This window comes from Cupressus sempervirens, chromosome 2, assembly GCF_028749045.1.
Source record: "Cupressus sempervirens isolate cs-2001-9-10 chromosome 2, ASM2874904v1, whole genome shotgun sequence".
Lineage (NCBI taxonomy): Eukaryota > Viridiplantae > Streptophyta > Pinopsida > Cupressales > Cupressaceae > Cupressus > Cupressus sempervirens.
In genome coordinates, this window is record NC_143119.1 from 56,788,232 (window position 1) to 56,815,501 (window position 27,270).

A 27,270-nucleotide genomic window follows, 5' to 3' on the forward strand; every position below is an offset into this window, starting at 1 on the left:
AATCACCATCATTCCGAGTGAAATGGCCAGTAGGAGCACCCTTACCTTCCGATCAGCAACAAATTCGATGTCTTATCAGCTATAATGGAAGAAAGTAGAAATTAGAAGAGGGCGGGGTTCAATACTTCTAGTCGAACTTCATGAAGCTAGGCACAAAGAAATTCTCAAAATGCAAGGATAACGAAATATAACCAATGAAGAAGAAGATGGGTGGCAACAAGTGACTAAAAGGAAAACCAAGAGGGGATTAACACTCCAAAAGAAGATAGAAACAACCTCAAATCACTTAATAGAAGATGCAATAGTCAAAAGACAAGACACTCTTCAGCAAAACACTATATGCAAAGAAGACATCAAGGCTCGAGGAATAGATAGCACCCAAGATGAAGCCTAAGGATGATAGTGCTTTAAGGTTGCAAAGACTTGAAAAAATTTCAGAAGTAAACAAAATCCCTTTACGCCCTAGACTGCAGACTTTCGCACCTGTTTTTGACCCTAGGGATGCCACAATCTTGTCTCTGAAACCGAAAGTTTATATTCCACCTCATAAAAGAATAGATGGAAGTAAGGGCGAAGTTAAAAGCACAGTGCCTCCTTCTATAGGAACCCTAGCTAATTAGAAAGTTTATTCTGATATACTAATCATAAGTGATAGACATATAGAAGAAAAATGAATGGAATGTTCAGAGCTAGGCATATATGTACATTGGAGTGGACCAAGTAAGTTTCGGCCAAACTTGGTAAGAAGATTAGAAAATATTTGTAAGAAGCAGGTAAGTATCAGTACCTTTTCCAATTTTTCATTGTATCTTCATTGTATAAATAGGGAAATTAGAAATAAATTAGTTTCAATTTCAAATTGCTTTTATAAAGGATACCTTGATAAATTTCTAGCATGGGGAATCAAATTCGAGTGATGAAAATATTAGAAAATATCAAACACCCAACTGGTTTGAATGTAAAAACTTTCCACCTGAACTTAAACATCTCCAAACCCTAATCAAAATAGGTAAATCTTTAGGAAATTTAATAGGAATTGATTCTGAAGTTAACCAATCCAGCAATATTAAATTTTTAATAGAAATAGAGCTATTTCAAAAGGAAATTAAAACAAAAAAATTAATAACATACAGATCCATTTATAAACTAGATTTTTCAAAATTTGAAAGAGAAATCAAAGGAATCATCAAACCCAATTTGAAAATAGAATACAAAATATTGAATTTAAAAGAGGCACTTAGCAATATCAGTAACAATCAAAGGAAGGAAAGGACAAAGGTAACAATAGACCAAAAAGAAGAAATAGCAAAGGAAAGTAAAGATAAGAGAGAACAAAAAGGGAAAGCATTAGTAGGGAGACTTATGAGTCAAAGAAGCCAAACAGAAGAAAGAACATCAGTAGGTCATAGATTTGATCAAAGAAAACTAGTAACACTGGAGAAAACAGGAAAGAAAGCAGAGGATAACCATGAGAGCCAACTAAAATTGATAAAACTCAGAGAATGCAAGGCATGCCAAAGGGAGAATAAAGCATTGGAAGAAATCGAGTTGAGTTTATAGGAACTAAACAAAATGACCCATGATATTCTATTATTACAAAATGATATTGAAGATCAAATAACAATAGGAGAACAAAATCATAAGGATCATGGGAATATGGAACAACAAGTTTAGAAGGAAGTAAAATGGAAAGAATCAGTCTGCATAGAGTCAGATGGGAGAGAAACAAGGGACGATATCAGTGAAGGAGCAATAGCAGAAATCAGATTAGAGGAAGACTAGAATGAAGAGATAGTTAATAATGGGGACTCAATTGTGGAAGGAGACGCCTCACAAAATCAAAGCATAGCAGTAACATATCAAGTTCAGAGAAATGATCAAAATAGTAGGACAAAAATATGGAATCAAGACAACATAGAAATAGAGAAGATTAGGGATAATCAAGAACAAGGAAGCTCAATCCCGTCAGCTTCATGAGCTCAATGGAGCAACATAACAATCCGAAGAAAAGCAAAGAAAAAGGGTTAAAATTTTTGGCAAACACCGGTGAATGGAAAGAATATCTTTGGAAAAGAAGAAAGCAAAGAAGAAAATGGAACAGAAGGATGTTTAATTCCAATAGAAGTAGCAGCATACATAGAAGCATTAGAATCTGAGGATATATTGACATATAAGGATCAAAGGACAAAAAGAGAACATAATGGGAACAGTCAAATATGGGAAGAGTTTGGGGTTTTGGATGACATACATAAAGTAAAGGAGGTAGAGGAGGTCAAAAAATCAAAGAAACAATTCAAAGAGCACAAAGGGCAAAATAGAGAAGACAAGGAATTGGAAGATTAGATATTTCAAGAGTTAATGGAAGAAGGAGAATATAAGGAAGAAGAAATAAACCCAAGCAATGATCAACACTTAATGGACAATCTTGGCATCTCAACAAATGAGGAGGGTTTCAGAACCCCGAAATGTGGCAAACAAAAAATGAAGAGAGGTAGAAAATCATTAAAAGAACTAAGAGAGGTAGATGGGCAAGCAAAGGAGCAAAAAAAGATATTTGAAGTCCTAAATGCAGGGAAGGGGAAGAGCCTTCCCAATGGTCAATGAGGATTACAACTTGGAATGCTCCTTGTAAGCAATGCTTGTTAAAACGCAATCTCATTTTATTTGAATAAGATATAATACTAATACAAGAAACCAAATTGAATAAACAAGGAGATAAATTAGGGAAGAAGTTAGATAGATGGAAAACAAAAATCAAAGAATCTAATTGGGCTTCAAGAGGATTGGGAGTCATTTGGAATCCGAGGAAAGCAGATATTCAAACTATAGAAACCAACAACAATTGGATGGGGAGCAGTGTGTTCAGCTATAGACATAACCTCCAGTTAATTCTAATCAATATATATGGACCAACACAGACATCAGATAAGAAAAAGTTATGTGATGAAATTAGTAGATTTATGGAGAAATACCTTATTGAAAATATTGCCATTAGAGGAGATTTTAAAGAAATTCTAAACCTAGATGAGAAATATGGAGGAACTCAAGTTATTACAAGAGCAACTATGGAATTTAGAAAATGAGTAGGGGTAATAAGTTACTAGAAATCCCAACCAGCAATGGAATATTCATTTGGAACAACAAAAGGAAAGACTTCAGTTACATAGTAGAAAAAATGGATAGGTTTTTCTTTGAAGGAGAGTTAACAAAGATGGATCTAACAATTCTTGCAACTATTCAACCTATAACAGGTTAGGATCATTATCCGGTTAGAATAGAATTAATATAGCCTAAAAGTAAAAAACCATCCAAGAATCCTTTTAAATGCGAAAAAATGTGGCTCCTAGATAATAACTTCATGGAATGCATCAAACAATGGTGGCAAGAAGGTAAATTTAAAGGATAAAAATTCTATTGTTTTGTTTCAAAACTAAAAATGATTAAAGAAAAAATATTAAAATGGAACAAAACTCACTTTAATAATATATTCAAAGAAAAACTTGAAACTGAAGAAGAACTTAAAAACTTAAATGTAGACGTTATTAAGAATGGTATGGACAATGGAAAATTATTTTAAGAAAAAAATTGTTAGTTAAACAAGAAGAAATATTAGCAAAAGAGGAGATATTTTGGAAGCAGAAATCAAGAGAAAAATGGTTAGCAGAAGGAGATAAAAACACTAAATTTTTTCATAACAACCCTATCCATAATAGAATAATTAACACAATAACTAAAATTAAAGAGACAGATGGAAATATGGAAGATAACCCCTCTAAAATAGCAGAAATATTTGTAAATTATTATAAAATAATTCTTAATAACTTTTGTTTCTCCAATCGAATTGCTCAAGAAAAGGTGCTAAGGGTAATTCCTAAAGTGGTCACAGAAGCAGATGACGTGGAACTTAATGAATCTTTCTCCTTAGAGGAAATTAAGTCAGCTCTTTTAATCTCAACTCAGACAAATCACTTGGGCCGGATGGGTTCTACGCCTTTTTCTTTAAAAAATGTTGGGATATCTTAGGGGAAGAACTTTGGAGGCAATTGAGGCATCCAGAAATGGAGAATCAATACTCACTGAAATTAATCACATCTTTCTCGCTTTAATCCCCAAAAAATTTGTCTCTTAGTCACCAAGTGACTTAAGATCTATTGGTCTATATAACACCATATACAAAATCTACTCAAAAGTTTTAGCAAGTCGGACTAAAAATATTCTACCCAAAATCATCTCAGAAGAACAAATTGGCTTTGCGCTAGGAAGATCCATTTTGGACGGTATAGAAATAATTTAGGAATCCATTCACTCAATGGTCTGCAACAAGGAAGCATGTATGTTTATGACATTAGATATTCAAAAAGCATATGATGTAGTAAACTCGAGATTGTTATGTAAGACTTCAGAAACTTTTAGGTTCTCACGTCAATGTATCAATGTAGTATTTAATTGCATCTCAACACCAAAGATCTCTCTTCTAATTAATGGAACCCCAAAAGGATATTTTAGTATATCAAGAGGTATTCGTCAAGGTGAACCGATTCACCTTTCTTATTTATAATCATGGCTGAAGCCTTTGGGAGATCAGTGAAAAAGGCACAAGAAGTTGGTAAAACTAGAGGAATCATGGTGACAGATAATATCCCTAAGATTACTCATCAATAATTTGTTGATGACACTATACTCCTAGGAGTTAGCACAAAGGAAGAAGCACAATCTTTTAAACAAATCATTCTAGACTATACAAAAGCCTTAGGACAGAAAGTAAATGTGGAAAAAATCAGAAATTTTCTTTCTTAATACTACAACAGAAATAGAAGATTATATGTGTAACCAGATGGGATATAAGAAAGACACTTTCCCATGTAAGTATCTTGGGATCCATTTAGAAAAAGGAACAAGGAAGAACAATGGATGGGAAAATATTTCAGACAGAATTGATAAACAAACAGAAACATGGAAAGGGAAGTGGTTAACAAAAGCGGGCAGGGCAATTAAAATTAAATCCATACTCTCAACAATTCCTACTTACCAATTGTCATGCCTCCCTTTACCTAAGCATGTTAACAAAAAATTGAAACATAAGCTCAAAAATTTCTTTTGGAGTAGAACAGAAGATAAAAAGAAATCAACATTAATAAAATGGGAGAGGATATGTTGACCTAAGGATCAAGGGGGTCTAGGTGTTAAGAATTTCAGTTGGCAAAATGAGGCACTAGGAGCAAAGCTAGTATGGAAAATTTACCTATAAAGGGAAAGTAAATTGGCTAAAATCCTATCTAACAAATACTTAAATGTGGATGACCCAACATCATTATTCAGAATTAGGAACCCACCCTTAGGATTCGAAGCATGGAACTTCATGGTAAGATGCTGATCAATGATTAGCAAATATGCTACTAGGGACTTAGGAAGAGGAGATGAAGCTCTTTTCTAGGAGATTCCTAGGATGGACAGCCCCCCCCTACTGATTCTAACATTCCTGATAATGTCAAGAATGTGCTTATTAATTTATGGGGCGCAAGGGTTTCATATTACAAATACATCAAAAAGGAAAATGGGGTAGATATTTGGGCGTGGAAAACTTTGGAGGATGTAGATTTTACACCTGTAGATAAAGAGAATTTTAAAAACATCCTCAAGCAGTGGCAGGCGAATCATAAAGATAGGAAAGACAAACTTCTATGGGGAGCTTCCAAAGATGGATCTTACAAAGTCAAGTTAGGATATAATCTTATTATTAACTCTCAAAGATAGGAAAACATTAACCTTCCTCTCAAGTTATGTTGAGATCCAGCATGCCTACCTAAGGCAAGAATCTTCTTATGGGCAGCAATACAAAAAAGAATCCTAGCAATAGGCAGATTCACAAAGATGGGATTTGGAGGCCCATCAAGATGTTGCCTTTGTAAGGAAAACTCTGAGATAGTGAAGCACCTCCTTTATAATTGCCCCTTCGCTCAAGAAAGCTGGCACTAGCTTCGTCAAAAGATTTGTTGGACTTCTCCTCTTCCCGGAGATCTCAACAATCATCTCTTAGGTTGGCAAATAGAAAACAACTCTAACATATATATGGTAAATTGTGGAATATATCCCCAACCATTCTTATGTAGGAAATATAGAAAGAAAGGAACATGCGCATCTTTAGCAACGCAAAACTAAGTGTGAACTCTCTTCTAAACAAGGTTGAAGCTAGTATTACTGAAGTGACGAACAACCATTTAAGGAAATTTGTTAAAATTGAAGGGACATTATCAAAATGGGACGGGAGTATGAAAAAGAAGTGGGCCTTCCTGATCAACCCACCATTAGTCTATGATAATAAAGACTAAAAAGCAAGGAAAGAATGCAAATGGGAAGTTCCACCAAAAGGCTAGATGAAACTAAACTTTGATGGAGCATCAAGAGGTAATCTAGGGAAGACAGGAATAGGTTGTATTATAAGGTCAGAAACTGGAGAGTGGATCATTAAACGAGCCAAACCTTTGGGTATCTCTTCAAACAAAATAGCGCAATTAGAAGCATTTTGGGAAGGATTAGAATTAAGTTTAAAAAAGAGGATAAAAAGATTAATTTATAGGAGACTCCCAAATCATTATTAATGCCATAAGAAAACGTCAAACTCCGAATTGGATGATGAACTCAAAACTTAAAAATGTTCTTAGTTTAATTGACTAGTTTGAAGAAACTAGGTTTCAACACATATATCCAGAAGGCAACATTGAAGCAAATAGAGGAGTTGAAGGTGAGGATTTTATCCTTCAGTCATCAGCGTAAGACCTCAATGTCTAGGAGTAGGTGAATCTTCAAGACTGACAAATATTTGCAATCGAAATTAGGGAAGACAGATTTTTGATATCAAAATTGGGGTATTCGACATCATGGCATAGGAAAGACGTTCCAAATGAACTTAAATTAATCAGGACACCCAATTATCAACCATTAGTAGATCACATGTTATCAAGATCATTAGCATTTTATAAGTAAATAGTGGGAGATTATAAAAAAATAATTTAAAACATTAAGAAAAACTGAAATTAAACGAACACGAATCATTAAAGACTTTACAAACTTAAAACAAACAAATCACAATAAAAACAATAAAATTAGTAGGTAGATCTGAAAATTAAGACACTAATCGAAGAATGGAAACTATCAAATACTTTCTTTTTGAATTTAGTAGAAGGTCTCTAAAATATAATTGGTTAGGAATTAAGCTAGATGGCATATATTATAATTTAGTAAGAAGTTTAGAACTAAAATAAGGATAAATTATTAATGCTAGTCAATTCAACCTCTTGTTTTTTTACGAAATTAAGAAAACAGATCAGAGTTTAATGTAATTTTAATCAAGTGTATAAATAGTCTTGTATTAATATAAATATCAATTTTTACTAACAGACAGTACTAACATTGTAAAACAAGTTTGAAGTAGTTTTGTGAATGCAGAGCACCATTATAAATACACCATCAACAAGGCACAAATTATAACAGAGTTTAAAGATTAAAGAGGATTTCGGTTGTGACAAGAGACACCGATAGACTTCTTAAATATGTTCACAAAATGAAAAGGAAGAATTAGCTTCCAAAATATCAATGTATGAAAAAATTAGTTATTAAAATATAGATAAAGGAGTAACCTGGCAGAGAATGTTGTAATTTGATGAAACTGGGGAGTGCCCCTTTTATATATGTACTATGTAAAGGATTAAGGTCCTGGGCAAGACTGAAGGTTTTCTTCTCTGTTCTTTCCTACCAGTGCTCATTTGAACGGAGACATTTGTAACCTTATCTTTATTAATATATTATATAAGGCTTCAGCCATTTACTAATAAAAAATAAATAAATATATAATCTACGATTCCCCTAGAAAATAATAAATTTCATCCTCTTGTAGTTGTCTTACTTCCGTATTACTTACCGTCATCTTACTTTTGTTTGCCATTGTCTCAGACTTATGCAAGAACCTTATTGTAAATTCACTGCAAACTGTTTACTGTACAGGTAAAGAAATCAACGCATACAGACAATAGAACAGAACAACAAAATTATATTTGCAAATGCCAGACATACATTATGCTTCATAATATTCGTAATAGAAGATAGAATATGATTTGCAATGATCCCAGACGGGATATAAATACTATCAGCCGAACCTTCCCGGAGGAGTCCGTCGGCCACAAACATTATGTCGGCTACAAACTATTTACCCGTCGGCTACAAAATACAAAACATCGACGACAGTCAATCTGTCGGCTACAGAAACACCGCCGGGACCATCCAGTCAACTGACACCATCCCCGCCAAAAGAACAGTCGTCTCTTGACGACTATTACAAAATATCTGAAACAAATTAACAAACAAAGTACATTAACAGAGTATGGATTTTCAATCTCCTCTTGCGTGTATGGAATGTGAAAATAATTTCAAGGGTTGCAATTCACCATACACGTGTTTGAAATAATTCTCCACTGTACGGGTTTTCAATATAATATGGTGTACGGGTTTTGCATAAATGATAAATATGGCGTACAACTTCTACCTGTTATTGCATTCAGACTGTGGAGGACGTTACAGGATATTGCATAAGGAGTCAATACGGTGGCAGGATGTATGATGAAGCTGTACATTGGTAGCACAAAAGAGTGACAGGAGGTTTTCTAAAAAAAAAAAAAAAAGTCGACAAATCAAGAATGCTCAGAATGAGTAACAGATGATGCCATAGGGTAGAGGAAGAACCAACGATTGCCAGAAAGAGTGTATAATCGGCAGAAAATGACAGAAATGGTGTGTTCCGTGCAGTTTTGTGTGGGTTTTAGAGTGCTAATTTGGTCTTGGTGGCGCGGGGCGCTGCCCCTTGACCCCGTTGGGGGCGTTGCCTCCTGGACCCCCAATCGTTGCGGATATCAGTCGTGGGAGTCTGACCAGTTGAGAAGACTTGGAGCTACTGCAGGCATGGAGTGTCTGTGTACCAGAGGCACTGAGAGTAGGTGTTGGCCGTGAGGCTGTCTTAGTGGATGCAGGGAGAGCTCAGGAGGAGTTGATCATCCAGTTGAAGGCACTATAACAACACTTGGTTCAGTATACTCGGAATTGGAAGGCAGAAAGCGGCATAGGTGGCTATCAGGGTCAGATGTGTTGAAGATCAGTTAGTCAGTCAATGTATTTTGGTTGTTGATCTGTCTCAGAGATTTTGTAATAGTCGTCAGGAGACGACTTTTCTTTTTGGGGGGGATGATGTTGTCGGTAGAAATTGTGTATCAGCCGATGGGTTCCTTCTGAAAGGAAATTGTGTATCAGCCGACAGGTCCCTTCGGAAAGGTTTTTGTTATGTAGCGACATGTTGTATGTGGCCGACGGACCCCTTCGGGAAAGTTCTTCGGAAAGTATTTATAACCCCTTCGGGAAGCATGGTATTCAGGAGATCATTCAAGCATAATGTAATGTTCTGGCATATGCGAATAATAATAAGTAGAGTTCTGCTGTTTGTGTTCGTGTTCATTTTTTGTGTGCATTTCTTAATTAACCTATGCGGTAAACACAAACAACGATATCAAATATCTTTTAAACTGGAAACCCTAGCCACAAACGGCATTTTTTTTTTGATGAATATATTTCGCAATTGACAAGTTTTATCTAAAATTGTGTTAGGAAATCTTACCTTTTAGGGAAAAAAGGTCAAAATCCGCCACTATTTTTGGGAAAAAAGTGAATACCCTTGATGCAGATGCAGGTGCGAGGAATCCATTCTCTCCCTTAGCCTTTGCATGGTAAAAAGAAAATGCTGCAGGTCATGGATGAACACAAACACTAGACATTGCATTAGCGGAAACAAACTTCTATCATGTTGTAAAAATTCCTCAAACATATATTGTTCATACGATTTTTCAGAAGAATAGCTAAAACTCTTAAAAAAGCCTTGATTTAAAAAAAAAAAAATAAACTGTGCCAGAAATCCTTAATCTGAAAAAATGTGAAGTCAGAATCAGGAAAAAAACTTTGATTTTATAGAAAATGGTAAAAAATCTTCTACAGTTTTTAAAATTTTTTTTAGGAAACATCAGTTGTTTCATAAAAAATCATTAAAAAACTTTTGGAAATAAATTCCAGGCATTGCAACTACATTTTTTTAAAATTTACCAAATTACTATCCTATGGGCTCTAATACCATGAAATGATAATGAATTGATATTCAATGTTAAACACAGGAGAAGAATACTTCTCAAAGAACATAAAGTTACCAAAAACTGACCGGCTAATTTAAAAGAATGTTAAATATTACAATACTATTTCAATAATTTTGATAATACTTCTCAAAGAACATAAAGTTACCAAAAATTGTAATGACCTTTACTAATAGGATCACTAAAACACTGATTCTTTGTACAATTGAATTTTGTCAAACACTTGGCATGTAATCTGAACTGTACTACTAAAGAAAATGTACTATGAAATTTCGTCAAACAGTTGGCAAACAAAGAACTATACTGCTGAGAAGTAAGGACTGAGTAAGGAGATAATAAATCCACACAACTCAATAAAGCAAATCAGCGCCAAAGTAATAGATTTGCAACTTTCAGCATTTAGCAAGATAACTTGGCATTCCACCATGCAATGACAATCTTCTCTTATAATAGACTGAATGCAAATGACTTGGCACACCTTGAACCTCTACTCTAGAAATGCAAATGCAAGTGGAATCCTTCTTTTTGAATCACTTATACAGCTGGGTACAATGCAATGACTGAAACTATAAATCCCCATGACATATGAACTCATCAAGCAATAGAAAATTGATTGCTGTGAATAGCAGTGAGAGTGCTGTTGCAGTGGATGGAAATCGAACCCCTGGACTGCCTCTTGGCTGAACCTGCATATGGCACCAAAGATGCTTGAAAACTCCTGTGAAATTGTACTGCTGCCAACCCAGATGGTCTGGGGTTCTAGACTGTAGTTTTCTTTAATTTTTGTGACAGTCGAAACTGCCAGACAGTCCACACCTGCGATTTTTAAAAGATGTTTCTGCCCTTGAAAAATGCTGACGAAAATGCCCTAAAATTATGGCGCAGCTACAGCAGGGACAAGGTCAAACAACAGTACAAATAATGCCCAGATTGGCTGCGAAGTTAACTGGAAACCCTGCGATTTTAATATATTTTTTGTGCTGCTTCGAATAGTAACTAAATTGTATTAAATGGAGCACCTGGGTTCAAGGGGAGCAGCGCCCTAAATTGCAACCAAATCCGCTGCTCAAACAGTGATTTCCGAGCTGGTAACAATAGCTTAAATTGCCACTTCCGAGCCCCAATAATTACCTCAAAAACCCTTGCGACTCTACTCTGAAAAATCAGCGTTTATGTATCTGAAACCCTAGCCGAAGTAGGCAGGGATAGTCTCTGCGAATCTTGCTACAAAATCCTCTAACCCTTCTTGATGTCTTCTTCCTCTTCCAACGATGAAAAGCTGAGAATTACTGACTATGAATTTGAACTCCAATTAAGCACAGCTTGAAGCAACTGAATGTTACTTCCAAAGAGCAACCCTTCAGAGGATCTTTCACCCCCTCAGTTATGCAATTGCTTGAGAGGTATCGTTCTCAAGAAATTAGGCTGAATACTTGCAGACTTGGATGGTGCTACAAATGCTCATAGAGATAGGTAGTAGAATCATCAAATCCGGTATGTCCAAATGAGAGGCCAAGCCCTCTATTTATTTACTTTTTTTAAGAAGTTACTAAGAACTTTTAGAAACATCCATTATAAAATCCCCTTATAATGCACTTTTATAATGAAATAACTTTATAAAATAAAAAGTGCAACTCAACTTAAAATTAGAACATGTAGGCCCAATATAAGAAGTAATGATAAAATATAAATAAAATAATATCTCCAAGAGCATAATAAGCCATCCAATCCCCAAATAAACGCTAGAATGACTCTCTCATCACAACCACCAGTCTACAAGAGTCCATGGTAGACTCTGATCTGGCATGCAAAACGATGTCAGCCAAAACGGGGACATTACAAAAACTGACCAGCTGATTTAAAAGAATGTTAAATATTACAATACTATTTCAATAATTTTGATGCATGATTATAGGCTGGTTCTTGTTCTTTTTGATATTTTGCAATTTTTGCAGGGGACAACCCTTTCCATGTATGACCATCAACATTTGGATGAGGGCATATAAAGAAACCTTTCCCTATGATGTGGCAAAGGTGCCAATAAACTATAATATAGGAATCTCTATATTCTTTTGGACATTCGTGACAGGCCCTTCAGAAATAGGATGTCTATGAATAAATCTTCTGAAAATGGCTGTAGGATAATAAGAAATGAAAAGTAGAAGTAGTATAGCTCAAAATAGCTACTTTGTAACCCCACCTAATAGGCTTGGAAATAGCAATAGTAGCAACATCCTTTGTATCCTGTACCCTCTGAAAGATATCAACGAAGGCAGTGATATTAAATCCATCTGAATAACCAAAACATCTAAAATGAAACACTCTTTGTAGTCACTCTCTTGATCTTGGTCATTTTGTTATATCCAAGACAGTTCAGCCAGCAGTAGGCATTTTTTTTAATCATGTTAAGCTCTTCCAAGTGTTTCATTTACTGATACTTGTAGACTGCTGTAACCAAGTGAATGTCCAGTCCTTAGCACTTACTACCATGCCCATCTCAATTAGTTTCAACTGTTACAAGGGACCAAGAGTAACAGAAAGTTTCAGTTTGAATAGGTGGAAATGCTACTGATCATGTCATATTCAAATTCTGAAATCTCATGCCTCCAAAGCTTTGCTCTGACCAATAAAACATACAACCTGTCTAGCACATACCATCCTACTTGACAAATTTTACCATCCTACATCTTTTTTTGAGCTAGCTGATTCATTAGGTTTTTCTGATCCATGGAATGCAAAACCTACAGTACAAAACTTTTGGAGCTTGGTACGGGCTGAAAGAGATTGGTCACGAATTTCTTAGATTGTTTGTTTTCAGCTTTTAGGGCAGCCTTATCCTCCCCATCCGTTAGGAATCTTTTCTTGATATTATCTGATAATATTTCAAGAAGATCTACAATGCCTTTCTACAACTGTGTTCCCAAATCATTCTCAACCATTTGGATAACTAAAGGCTTCACATCCTGCACTGCTGCTGTTCCTTTGGGGGAAACAGCTGCCTTTGAAACTTAGCCTGATATGAAGGAACAAAGTTGCTCTTTCTTGTTAATTTGGATCTTACCCAATCCAGCACCTCCCCTTTCTGCTAACGTTATCTAGGATTAGGGGAAGGAGTCTTCTAGCAACCAATTTCAACTTAGGAATCTTCTGAATTTCTAAAACATGTTTAGCATTAAGGGCTTGACTTGCATATTTTTAATCCCTGCTGCAGAATCATTTCTGAATCTTGTGTTGTGTTAGGAATGTGAAGAAGTAGCTGATTTTTGCTGTTATAATGCACTTACTGGCAAAGTTGAATTTTAGGCAGTTTTGGAAATTCTGATATTAAGGAAATCCCCTTTTGTTTTTGCCATTCTTCACTTAATTGATTCCTATACATATGTGGTATGTGCTTATCATTTTTTTCTGTCAATCTATTTTCTGTAGCTGTATATATCACACAGTTGACATGCATTGTTGTTTCTTTTGACCTAAATGAGCAATGTTTATTCTGGGTTTTCTAGTAATGTTTTGTTGGTTTTTCGCACAGTAAAGCTTGGGCATAGAATGTTGCTTCAGATTCATCTACATATGTGACTTCTATTTCTGTTCCAGTTCAGAAAATTTAAATTTTCATAATGCATGCCTTTTTGAATAGATGAGATGTTATTTCACTTCCTTTTTTAATTGTGTGCTGATTCATCTATGTTTGCAGAGCCTATGAACACATTGTCCTTGTACATTATCGAGAAGTTTCAGAGGTTTTCCCACATTCTCTCCTTTCATATATATATATATATATATATAGATATATAATGCTTGCAAATTATCCTTGAATAATTAATGTTTTGTAACAATGCATATGTTGCTGTACTTCTAGATTGTCAGTTTTCCTTAAAGAAAGCCATTCTTATTCTAGTATCTCAACATTTCCATTTGATTGCATTGTTGTTTGTCCACAGGAAAAATGATATACTGAGAAAGGATGTGAATAGTACATTGATTGAAAAGTTGTTCTCAAATTCTCATTTACCCATATTTCCAATTACCATTTATCTATTACATATTCTTCCTGACATAAACATTTGGATTTATAAAAGAAGATTGATTTAAGTCTTGAATGTATAAATAAATAGAGGAAAAATTCCAACTATAAAGAAAGGAAAAATGAAAGGACTTTATTTATTCCATGATACTATCTGTTTTTGGGTCATGATATGAGATTGCTTCATAGTTCATACCCGTTGCGAGAGGCACCTAGTTGTGCTACAAAAGGGACATACATGCACCCTACCCCTTGTGGGATTTGAAATTGTGACCTCTCTTCAAGAGCACAAGTTCTCCATCACTAGGCCAACTTGGACTGTTTATCTACATTCAACACTGTATCCTTTTTCTCTCTACAATACTTATTTAGTTCTTGTAGTACATGAACTTAAGAAGGTGCCCAAAGAGATACAAAAAATGTCCCCATCTAGATTAAGCCAATTTTTTTCTTTGTTATGCTTTTGATTATAAATCCTATAATCATGTAGGGAACACTAGTTTATGTAGGCTAATAATATTAATTAACTTAAATGCAATTTCTTTCTGCTATTGAACAAAATCTTGAACATAGGGATTGAGTCGTGGCAGCTTTGGACAAGCCAACCCCATACTAAGCACAAGAGTTAATCATTGGCTCCCTTTGCTTCGGTGGTAGGACTTTGACATCCATGTGAGGTGGTCTATTTAGTGGGATGCTTGCCTTGCTTCCTATCTACGCTTCATCCATTATTGTTGATTACTGTAATAATCCTGAGTAAGTATGATCAATACGTTAAACCTTGGCTAGGGGTATTTTGTCAAACAGTTGGCATGTAACCTTGGCATTAAACTCTGATGCTGCTGTAAATAATCCAACTCCAAAATATATATAACAATATGACTACGGAATTTGCATACAGTGTGACAACCTCAGAAAATAGCAGTATTGTATGTATATTACTCTTCAAGTGCAGCAGATCCCATACAACGTTTTGTCTAACTTGGATTATAGAGAAATATTTACTGAATGAGTTCACACATATTTATTTATGTATAAAGCACCAACACATGGTATTACAAACATAGACAAGGAAATAATGGAACCTGTATACTGCAGCTGCTAATAAACTGGACTGCTCATCTACAACATACTCTTCAAGATCACTATTCTGGAGCTGCCAATGCTCAGTCACTCTGCTACCCATATTGGTTATTGGAATGTGTCTTGGTGTGAAGGCCTTGACCTGTGGTCTCCCTGCTCTTCTACGTCACCTCACTTATGTCGGCTAAGTACCAATCCCTGCATATGAATGAATGAGCCACACACAGATCCTCTATCAATCCTTTGGGGCAGGGTTCAGAGCTCTAATCACTGTTGTATCAGACTGCTGCAGCTACCTGTACTCCGCTTCCCAATCAGACAAGTATCATGCTGCTGGGGCAGCTTTCGGATGCTCTAATCGCTGTTGTATCAGACAAGTATCAGACTGCTGTGGCAGCGTTCAGAGCTCTAACGCTGTAATAACCTCCTCTGCTATAGGATTAACTGACTTCTATCCCTGCTGTCCAAATACAAGATTTCCAGTACTGACCTGTATGTGCTAGAATGACTTCCAAAGAGTCTTCAATGCAATAATCTGGAATCACAGTTCTGAAATGCAAATGTGAGATACTAGGTTTATGTCTAGTCTCACTATTCTTCCTTAAGGGCCCATTTGGTTGCTGGAATACAATCAGAATAGGAATAGAAAATTAGAATTCGTTTTTAATTCTCTGTTTGTTGCGCCAAATCAGAATTGGGAATAGGAATACGTATTCCCATTTTGCCCCAAAATGAGCATTTGTCCATTCTCCAAAATACTTGTAATTGGAATTGCTATTCCCATTCCCATTTCAAATTTTTCTTATTTGAAAATGTTTTCAGATCCACTTCATTATAACTTCCTGTTGGAGCTCCCCGAAATGAAAAATCATGGCCATTTTCAAACTGATGATACTGAAAAATATATATATTCAAGATCTGTAAGGGTTTGAGAAGTTACATAAGATTTTATGGCGAAATCGTGACCCGTGAAGGCAGGTGGTTGGGTGGCCCCCGTGAAAGCTCTGCAATATGCAGGGACACTTCAGATTTGTTCTCTGTTTCAACATTTTGCCTTTGTTGTATAACGGTATGCTATTACTGTACACACGGTCTGCAGACCGCCAGTCAACTCCCGCTTCTTTATAATAATCTCAGGCCTTGTCTGCCTTCTGTTCTTTAACATTTTTTTTTTCTGATTCTCAGATCAAAATTTAATTCAATAGGTGGCAGATGGGGTTGGATAAACATCTGTTCATCATCTTTCAGAGGACAGTTCGAATAAAATCAAATTCTAATTTCTATTTTGTCTATCCAAATAGAGAAAACCAATTCCTATTTCAGAAAAACAATTCGAGAATAACAATTTGAAAATAACAATTCCAATTTCTCAATTCCTATCTCCACAACCAAACGGGCCCTAAGGGTTTCGTCCTTAGGAAATATCCAGTCACATTTAAGCAACCTTTAGGATTTGTAAAATAACATATAATTCATGGTGTCAATTGCAATGTAGCTCCACGCTTTTATAGCCTCGATATGAGGGAAGACACAAACAACTTGGCAATGTGGGATAAAAGCTACTTTCATCTTTTAGTCACTTAAGTTACTTTTGTCATAAAGTGACTTTAAATCATTAAGTAACTTTATATTTGCACTTTATAATATTAGAGTGACTTTATTATTATAAGTTACTTTATAATAACATTAAAATATTTAAATAAATCACTTAAGTCACTTGAACTTTAATATCTCTTGAAATATTTGTCTGATTGCCATGTCGTCTGAAATAGGAACCTTTCCTTATAATTCCCCATGCAACCAAATACACTTTCTAAAAATAGAAAGGGTCCATCTCTGTTACTTCTGACTTAGTATACATAGTAAGTATGACAAATGGAGTCCAAATGATATCGAATGAAGGTCAAATCCATAAATCCCTGAATGTTGGAGATTAACCAATCCTCAAAAGACCCTCTAACCATCCTCATTAGCCTATGAGAATCCAATATTAGGCTAATCCCTGAAATTCTGATGCTGCAAGAAATGGGGACATTACAATTAGTGCAACATAGATTCACGACTTGAACAATTTGAGCTCAAGAGCGGGATTTTGACCCTCTGTGCCTTGGTGGTAGGACTTTGACATCCACTAAGGAAGTCCACTTAGATGACGGCCTTATACCGTCTTACCTATATCTACTATGTTTAATTTGATCATCATGTTAGGAAGGGTAGGAAGATCATAGTGTGGTCCTCAACTCATCCATTGTAAGCCCACAAATTGGACTTTGACCCTCTTCGCCTTGTTTGTAGGACTTCGACATCCACCAAGTTTACTTAGATGACAATCTTATACCCTCTTACCTACACCTCCTTCCATCCAGAATGAGATTCAATGTTGGCTAAAGTATATAAAAGATAGTCATACTTACTAACCTTGCTGTGTTGATTCTTATGATTCAGATATATAATCCATTTAAATATGTAATATGTAATTCAGATATATATAGTAGATCACTCAGACACACACACACACATACATACACAAATAGATAGATAGATAAATAATTCTGATTTCATTCCTTTTAGTATATATGCACCATATAATAATTCTCTATTCCTAATGGGATTCAGATTCTGTAATCAATATTAATCCCCTGATTCTTGCCAGCAATATATTTTATCAAATGGGTGTAAGGGGATTTCTAATGAATGGTTCACAAGGCGCAATGGTTGCTGAAGGTTTTGCAAAAAGGGTCACAAGCAGAGTAGGTTTAACCATGGAGGAAACTTTGTAGTTATGCACGCTTGAGCTGGAGTAGTATTGGGATGGGTGACCTCCCATGAATTCCTAGTGCTTCACCTTTGTGAGCATCAACTAGTTGCAATGAGTGCGAAGTGTTCCATTCATTCTGATGAGAGATGGGTTTATGTGAACCACCACTCATGAAATACGGGTTAAAGAGTTTGACTCAAAACTACACAATTGAATCCTGATAGCAATATCACAATACATTCTTCCTTGTGAAAAGTACACATATATAAGTATTTAGTAATTCCCTCCTTGCAGATCTGGTTATCCTTTCTTGAGCTATCTGATGCAATATCTTTCATTCACTTATCTTTTTTAAATCTGCACACACTTCACTCGTAAATCTGCTATAAACTCCTCTTGATTTTGTGTTTGTACATCTGCATAATTCTGCTACAAAATCACATGAATATAATTGCAACTCTCTCTCTCTCTCTCTACATTGTTTTCTTCTTACTCTTTGACGATTGAAATGATTTCTCAACTCATTATATATCTTGTTTCATCGAAGGGTTGCATTTATTAGATATCAAAGATGAGTGTGTTCTTTATGTCAAATCTCATCTCAAGAGATCGTTCCTATTCATAGCAACTACCATCACATTATTAATCTTATTGTAATCAATCCTTATATATGATTAGATCCCTTACTAAGTGGTGCCAATATTATCATTGATAAGATTGATATATCTTTTCCATGTATCGTTAAATGTTATAATGCTTAGATAGGATCAAAAACTTCTTCATCATTACACAACTATAGCCATTGCTAATCATTCTCACAGTTAATGAGTCATCAATGCCCTTAATATAGTCAGCAATAGACTTTGTGGAACTATTTGTTATTATTCTGATTGTGTATGTTTAATCTGTAATGTATTCAATCTGCTATGTATTGTGTGTATTCATTTCATTTCACATAGAGGAAGATGCATTCTCTCTTATACCAATCATAGGTGCCCCTTCACCAAGAGATGCCATGTTAAGGTTGTAGCTTCTGTTGAATTGATTTTAACATGAGATACCTTGTTGATGGTAAATTGTCTTTAAGATAAATATCTTATATATGTAATATAATATACATTATATATATTATTATATAATAATATTATATTATATATTATATATTACATATTATTATGTAATAATATAATAATATATTACATATATGGTTAAGATATTAATATTACATATATGCTTAAGATGAGTTATATATATGGTTATTTATATTACTATTATATTAATATGTTAACTAGTGATGTTTAACCGTAGAGATATGTCTCCTCTCATATTAATGAGGTCCTCAAATCTGCATTTGAAAAATCATCAATAATAATGGCTATGATTCTACATTTGTAGAAATGATCCTAGACTTAATACATGGTATCAGAGCCTAACTGCAAATGTAAGAAAATAATTTTTTTTACCCTGAATCATGATATGGGAATTGATTACAGTGTGGTTGATTAATGAATTATTATTAGTAAAGAAACACTTGCTTGGACAATATCAACCCGGTTGAAGAGGTCATGCATCTAGAAGAGGTGGCTTTGTTAAAGATGTCTAGCAATAGCAAACTGGTCATTCATGATATCATCTGGGTGATAGGACTGAGAATATCTGAATCAAATAGAATTACATACATGCTATCTTGGCTCGATGTCTTAAATGAGAATCAAAAGCTAAATAAAATTAAATGAGCTTGGCTTATGAGGGAGGAAACTAAACCTTCATACAATCTTGATGAGGATTGCATTCCTTAAATGAAAAAAGCCGTTGAGAGTTTTAGCGTTGGAGAATTTGTTCTAAGTTGGTAGTTATGGTGTGTCTTCTCCTATGATGACCAAGGTGGGAGATACTGTTGGACTCCCATGGGTGGAAATGTGCTTAAAATATCTTTGTCAATAGACAAGGGTTTAGGGGTTTCAACATTCTTATTTCCGAGGCTGGAAAAACACAGAATGCCCTGGAGATTTAAGTCCATTAAAGTCCAACTATTTCCTCGCCTTAGGCCTCTCAATATTTTCATTTTAAAAACCTAGTTTAATAGGCTTTTTGCCATATCCGTGGAATTATTATTTACAATCTCTGATAATAAAGCAAGAAAAGCTTGGTTTTATTTGATAAGGTATTTGGGCAATTTGTTTATGGGAATACCTTATTGGAAGCAAAGCTTGTTTCATTTTGCGAGCATTGAGCAAGTATTTTAAAGAACGGTGAGATTAACGACGGATTTAATATCGAAGTGTCCTCAGTATTTCAATTTCGTTTGGGAACGGGAGCTTGACCTACGTGAGTCTCAAAATGGGGTGGATGCAAGTTCAGGTTTTGGGGATGCCCATTTTTTTCTCTTAAAAGCTGAAGGCAACAACTAATCACTTGAATATACATGTTTTCATGGTTTAATCAGGTTTGCAATGGTACAACAAATTAACAAATAGAATGGGCCATTGACTAATCCAACTCATTGTCTGATGCAAATAAGAAGGGAAAGTTTGGAATGACATTTGTATCTGTCAGAACATCAATACTCTCGTATTATATGGTATTTGGCACTTGTAAATTGGATGGGCTACAACAGATGTATCATCTGGATCCTTATTAAGAAGAATGATGCATGGACGAGTCACAGTCTCTATAGTGAGCTTCTGTTTACTCTATGTTAGCCAATGTTACCATCGCGTCTACTCCATAAATCATAATTTTTATAGAACAAAAGATATAGGTTATCGCATAATCTACGTTCGATGAGTCTACTCTAGACGATGACTTCCAGGAACAAGCAAGCACAGGGTCTTGATGCAAGACTGAAAACTATCTCCCCCCTCATCATGTGATTGAGGTATGCTTCTGTGTAACCTCCTGACAAAGTTCATCTTGGAAGAAAGATCAATCTAGGGATGAGAAGCTGATCTCTTAAATCGACACAAGTGGATTATTATATCAACATCAATGGGCTATTATATCGACAAACAGGAATATAATATTATTCATATTGCCACGATAGCAAATACAAGATGAAAAGCATATTCAAAAAGAAGATTAAACATAAATGAGTGAATTCCATACTGAGCGAATAGAATAATGATTATGGATTATTGGTGAAGTCTCGTGCATTGGCAGGAAATAATACATTACTTCTGAAAATATTAGGCGAATAAGATAGGGGTGATGTGTAAATACAAATGCATTGGGATCCAAGATTGAGTATATATGAAAAGGTATGAGGAATATTTGACCCTCTATTATATATTGTGAAGAGTAACCTCACTCGCGGAAGTTAGAAGGTATGAGAAAGTATTTAAATTCTATATGTTTGTTATTCCATTTCATAATTAGGTTATTTATTTTATTAAGAGAAAGGATTAGATTATTATTGAGAGTTGTCATGGTATAATAAACTAATTCTCAATATTATAAAAAATTATAATATTGTTATGAAATATCATTATAACAATCAAATTGAGTCTAAATACACATTGGTAAAACGATTATTTTTTAATGTGATTATACATTGTTCTCTTTCAAGGAATCTAATCTTAGTTTCCAGATTCGTGCCCTAGAGGCCGGATCCGGATTCGGGTCTGATCCGGATCCAGATTCGTGCAGATCTGGCAGGATCCTTGTTTTACACGGTGGATTCGTTCAGATTCATGGCCCACGAATCCTGATGAATCCATTGTGTAAAACAAGGATCCTGCCTGGATCTGCATGAATCCAGGCACGAATCCTCAAGGATCCAGTGTGAATCCTCAAGGATCGACAGGTTTAAGTGAGTCTAAGTTATTTAATATGACTTTTTAAAATATATATTTTTGCTTTCTAGTGCTAAAATGACCTTTTTATGCATTATATATACTAATAAATGAGAGAAACAAATAAATAAATAAATATATATATCTGTTACTAGTTGGGGCTTGGGCAAGATCAGTAATATATATATATATATATATATATATATATATATATATATATATATATATATATATATATATATTCACGAATCCTCCACGAATCCTAATCGGGGAAAAAAAAATCACGAATCCACGGATCCGATTCACGTGCTCGAATTGGATTCGTATCCCGAATCGGTAACTAAGAATCTAATGTAATAATATATACTATTAGTAAATGACATATAAGTCTATAAGAAGCATTGCATCGATTATGTATTGGATAGGGAGTGTGCACAAGGGGAAGAGTAAAACACCCATGTTGGGGTAAGAGAGCTCTACATAGGTTGTGTCCAACCTCAAGCAATTGTAAATCTACCATCCCTTACGTGATGTGATATATGTAGAAAATGGATGTTATCTGGAATTTCTAATAGAATTTAGTGATGATATTTACAACTTGGTTCAGATACAATTAATTAAATCAAGTTTCAATTTCTAGTGAATCTCATATCCTTTGTAGGATCATTCTAAGCCGACCTAATAGAAGGGGACATTATAAAGTAATAAATAATTGTTTTGATTACAATAATAATGTCTAATGGTGTGAAAGATTAATGATGTACAGTTAAGTATTTATCCTTCAGTATTTTATTTAGCTATTAATGTAGTCTCTCTCTCTCTCTCTCTCTCTCTCTCTCTCTCTCTCTCATATTTAATTATAAGAGCTATGTGCCTTGATCTTTTCTTCCAGGAATGTTACTACAAGAAAAAGAGGGAGATTGAGAATTAGAGGGAGGTTGATATTTTAGGTAACCTTGAAAGCGAGGGAGAAGACTAAGGATGCTATTTAGCTAATCTTCAATGATCTCTGTGTTATTGATTAAAAGAGAGTAATCGATGTTGAGATGGATTTCTCTAGTGATCAATAAATTGCCATTGTCAAGAGGACCGTGATTCATACATCGTGATCATGTGATTTTAATGGGCCTACCCCCTGTGTACATCATGAGGAAGTGATGACTTCTAGATGATGTCACTTGTATTTGTAGAAGTTACTGTAAGGAAATTTGAGTTGTTGTGAGATGTTAATGAAGCTTTTGAGAATTCATTTGAACCATCTATGAGTCTGTCCTTGATGAATGAAACTTGATAGTATGAGTTGTAGAGTCATTCATGTGGCATAATCACACTTAATCGAGATATTGGCATATTGTGGACGAGTTTGATAAAATGGAAGGAAATGTTCACTTCTACTATTAAAGTAAATAAATGTTTGGACCTTCAATGGACGAAAAGAACAAGTTGGAACTTAGAAAGGAGTTGTCATATTTGATACAAAATTGTTCAAACAATATAAGAATGAGTGGAAATTTTACATTGTGGGGGGAATAATAGTCAATGTTCCATTCCCACTTGAACCTCATTTAGAGGGGAGATTTTCCATTCTCAAATAATCTAAAAAGACAATTTTTGAATCTTCATGTGCAAATAAGTACTTTTTTACATTTATCTACTCTTTGTAGTCTCTCTTATTTGTAATTCTGTACATACCATGAGGGTTATTTGCTTTGATCTTTTCCTTTATGTTTGAGGATATTCTTACAGGAAAAGAAGGTTGGTACTTTACATATGCTAGCAAATATTGTGCAGACTCAATCTAATGATAGTAGCTCCAAAGACCTTGATGATCAAGATGGATAAAGTGAGGGTCTTGAAGCAGACATCTTTGATGATTCAGATTATGAGATTCTTCTACATTAAGAGGGAGTATGATACTTCTTCCAAGGTAACACAGGAGCTTAGAAGATTGATACTCAGAGGGAGTCTAGAAATACATGTGGGTAATTGCATTATTTTGATGGGCCCACTTCTATGTATAACATGAGGAAGTGATGACTTATCCCCAGAAAATTAGGTATCAGATTCAGAGTGAGTTTGACTATAATCCTTGGGGAAGAGAGTCTCTAAGGGAGTAACTGTTGGACCGTACTTCCCAGGATCATTGTTCAGGGGGAGAATTTTCTGAGGTGCAATCCTTTGTGAATGATATCTTCTTTATGAGAAGTTCTAAGTGAAACTCCTTGTAATGCATTCTTCTCTGTGCGAGAAAATTAAGGTGAAAGCATTTGTACCACCCTCTAATTGGGTTCATGGTGGTTACTATTTCACATATGATATGTAATGAAAGGTGACAGTCTTTCATTGACATATATAAATAGAAGGTAACCATTATAAGATGATGATCTTGTAAATGGTAGACTTGTTATCATGAAAGACTTCATTAAATTGTTGTCGCAGAGTGCTGGAAATCATGATAACAAACAAACAGAAGGTAACCATTGTAAGGTGGCGATCTTATAAATGGTAGACCTGTTATCATGGTTCTTTCGGCCGAATTTTGCCGGACACAATGATAACTAACTTGTTATGGTTCTTTGGGCTAGATCTTGCCGTGCACCATGACATAGTTACTACTATAGACCACACTTAAGGTGGTGTTTTCAAGTTATGGAAATTACATCAATTGTGTGTTATGAAAGGTGAAAAATTTAGCCTCATAGTGAATTGAATATCATACTGAGATGATATCTCTTCATATTCTTGAGAAAATAATGTGTTCTATAAATCTTCCCTAGCTAAGAGGGAGTGTTAAGGTTGTAGCTTCTGTCTGATTGATTTTAACATGAGATACCTTGATGGTGAATCGTCTTTAAGATAAATATCTTATATATGTAATATAATATATATTATATATTATACTGTATATAATAATATAATATTATATATTATTAAATAATAATATATTACATATAAGAGGCATGTAGAGAGGGCTTTGGAACTTGGTATCCGTAGAGCTCTCTTAAATTTCCTCTGTATTGGCCTTGGCTTCGCCGGGGATAGGAAAAGATGGAGTACTCCACCGCCTACTCCCTGCAGCATTTAATCGGGAAGGTATTAATGCAATGCCCATGACCGCTCTCACCAGTTTCAAAGAAGTGGTCATCCTCGCTCTAGGTCCAAAGATGAAGAGTACAACCAAATCGCAGGAGCCAAAGGCGTAGAAAACACCTGACCCACCAGTAAACAGTCGTTGCAAGGGAGCTTCAACGTCCTCGTTGACGCCAAGTTTATCATGCATCGATCGTTTGCAACCGCTTCCACCGACACCATGGGAGATGGAGGTAAGGAACCATCTTCCCCTTGTTGTGTTGTTAAGCCGAATTCCCGAATGATTCTTGAGTTTAATAAGGAAAAGGATAGATTGAAGTACATTGCCATTTTTTTTGCTGCCATGAATCCTTTGAATCTTCTATCGAGAAATTACCTTAAGGACTGGTTTCATAGAATTTGGAGTAATAAGTTAGGGCATCATTTCTCCTTTTGCCGTATGATTCAGAAAGGTTCATTTATTATTATTTTTGTAACCCCAGTGCTCAAAAAACGATTGTTGAGAAGCAATTTTGGAAAGTTAGAAGCTCTAAATTTAGGGCTTTACCCTGGTCTTTGGAATCGGTTAATGATGAAGTTCTTGCCTTGGCTAGTCCCAGATGGGTCACCAACAGCAATCTTCTGCCGTAAGTATGGAATTTCATTCCCCAATTACTTGAACCCATTGGGAAGGTCCTCAAAATCGACCAGTCCAATACCCTCATTCCTAATGCCGATTCCAGAGCCCTCGTTTCCGTTCTCCCTGGTGTGGATGCCCCATAAACAATCACCCTTGAAGATGGAACCCTTCCTATTGTCTGCCTTATCACCTAAATGAGAGGCTTGAATGCTTGCTACCTGTGCATAAAGGAAGGGCATTAGAGGAAAAATTGCCCATTACTGGCAAGAAAGAAAGAGACTATTCCTTTGAACCCCTCTTCCTTCGTCCCCCCCCCCCCCCCCCCCAAGGTTAAATCTGTCATTACGTCCTCCAGGAGTAATTTTGTTCAAATATCCATTGACCTGCAAGCCTCCAAATGGCTGACTGAATCCAATGAACTTGTTTCATCTTTGGACTCTCTCAAGAACCAATTCATCCAAAATGCCGAAGTATCTCATCCTCTGGTAAATCAAGATGCTTTGGAAGAACTTAAGTCTCTGCTTGATGTGCAATCCTTGGATTTTGGCTTCGATTCTAAATCAACTGGGAGGAAGAATAAACCCCTTAATGCCCAACAGTTGGACCTAATTTCTTTGAAAGCAAAAGCCAAGAAGGCATTACAGGAAGCACCCTCAATTACTGTGGGACTATGCTCTGCTGCGACAGAAGATTGTGAGAAGGCTGCCCCTCCTCCTTCCCACTCACCTTGTGCTGATTCAGAATCATGTCTCCCTAGAGTTGATAGTATGGATTGCCTAAACCTGGAGGAAAGAGTTCATGGTTTCTCCCTAGTGGTTATTCCGGTGGCTCCTTCTTCTGTTGTGAACAAGGTTACCTTAGAACCTAATGATGACAGTCAGGACATTCCTGGTTCGAATCACCATGAGGGGAACTGTGATCCTGAGGTTGGGCACCCTCCTTGTAATCTGATAACCGTAGAAGAGGGTAGGCCTGAAGGTTATTCTGCAGAGTTAGAGAAATTTGTTTTCAGTGCGGATAGAGAGAACTTGGATTGTAAGAACCGACAGGATGCTGTTGAATCTCTTAAAAGGAAAAGAGAGAGACCTAGAAATTCTAGTGGTAATGTTGAGCCTTTTAAGAAAGCTAGGACTAAAATGCTTGATTGTTTCAAGGGGTTTCAGTCCCCAGTGGACATTAATAAATAATTGTCTCTGATGAATAAGCTGAAAATTGCTTCCTGGAATGTGGGAGGGCTAGAATCATCAGCCAAGAAATATATTGTTAAGAGATTCCTAAGTTGGAACAAGGATATAGACATCCTCCTCCTCCAAGAAGTTAAGTCTGTAGGATCCTCTTTGGATATTGCATTGAAATGCATCTGGAAAGATGTTGCTTCCTTCTCCACTAGGCACCCTAAAGGTAAGGGAGGCTCTTCTATACTTGTTGGTCCTTGCTAGAGGAAGAAGATCAGCAATTGGGGATTTTCCCCTTGTAATAGAGCATCCTGGGTTACTTTCAAGGATGAAGACTTTGAGTTTGGCATTTGCTCGGTCTATGCCCCTAATGATTTATGGGAGAGGTGCACTCTTTGGCAATGGCTGGCTGAGCTACCTGGCTTCCCTTGGATTCTGGTAGGAGACTTCAGCATGATTGAAAGGGCTCAAGACAAGTTGGGTGGTCTCAAATTTGAGTGGAAAGGCAATGAACATCTATATTGGTCCAAAATGGCTAATAAGCTTAAT

At 35.6% G+C, this 27,270-nt stretch overlaps 1 protein-coding gene across 1 annotated transcript in view; it reads left to right on the plus strand.

The window, feature by feature from the left end:
• LOC149571043 (calmodulin-binding transcription activator) overlaps window positions 1-27,270 on the plus strand; it is a 291,577-nt gene that overhangs the window by 64,246 nt on the left and 200,061 nt on the right. Inside the window, exon 5 of the mRNA XM_089812610.1 lies at window positions 13,876-13,921. Within this exon, the coding sequence (XP_089668736.1) occupies window positions 13,876-13,921 (46 nt within the window). The remainder of the gene's footprint in view (window positions 1-13,875; window positions 13,922-27,270) is intronic.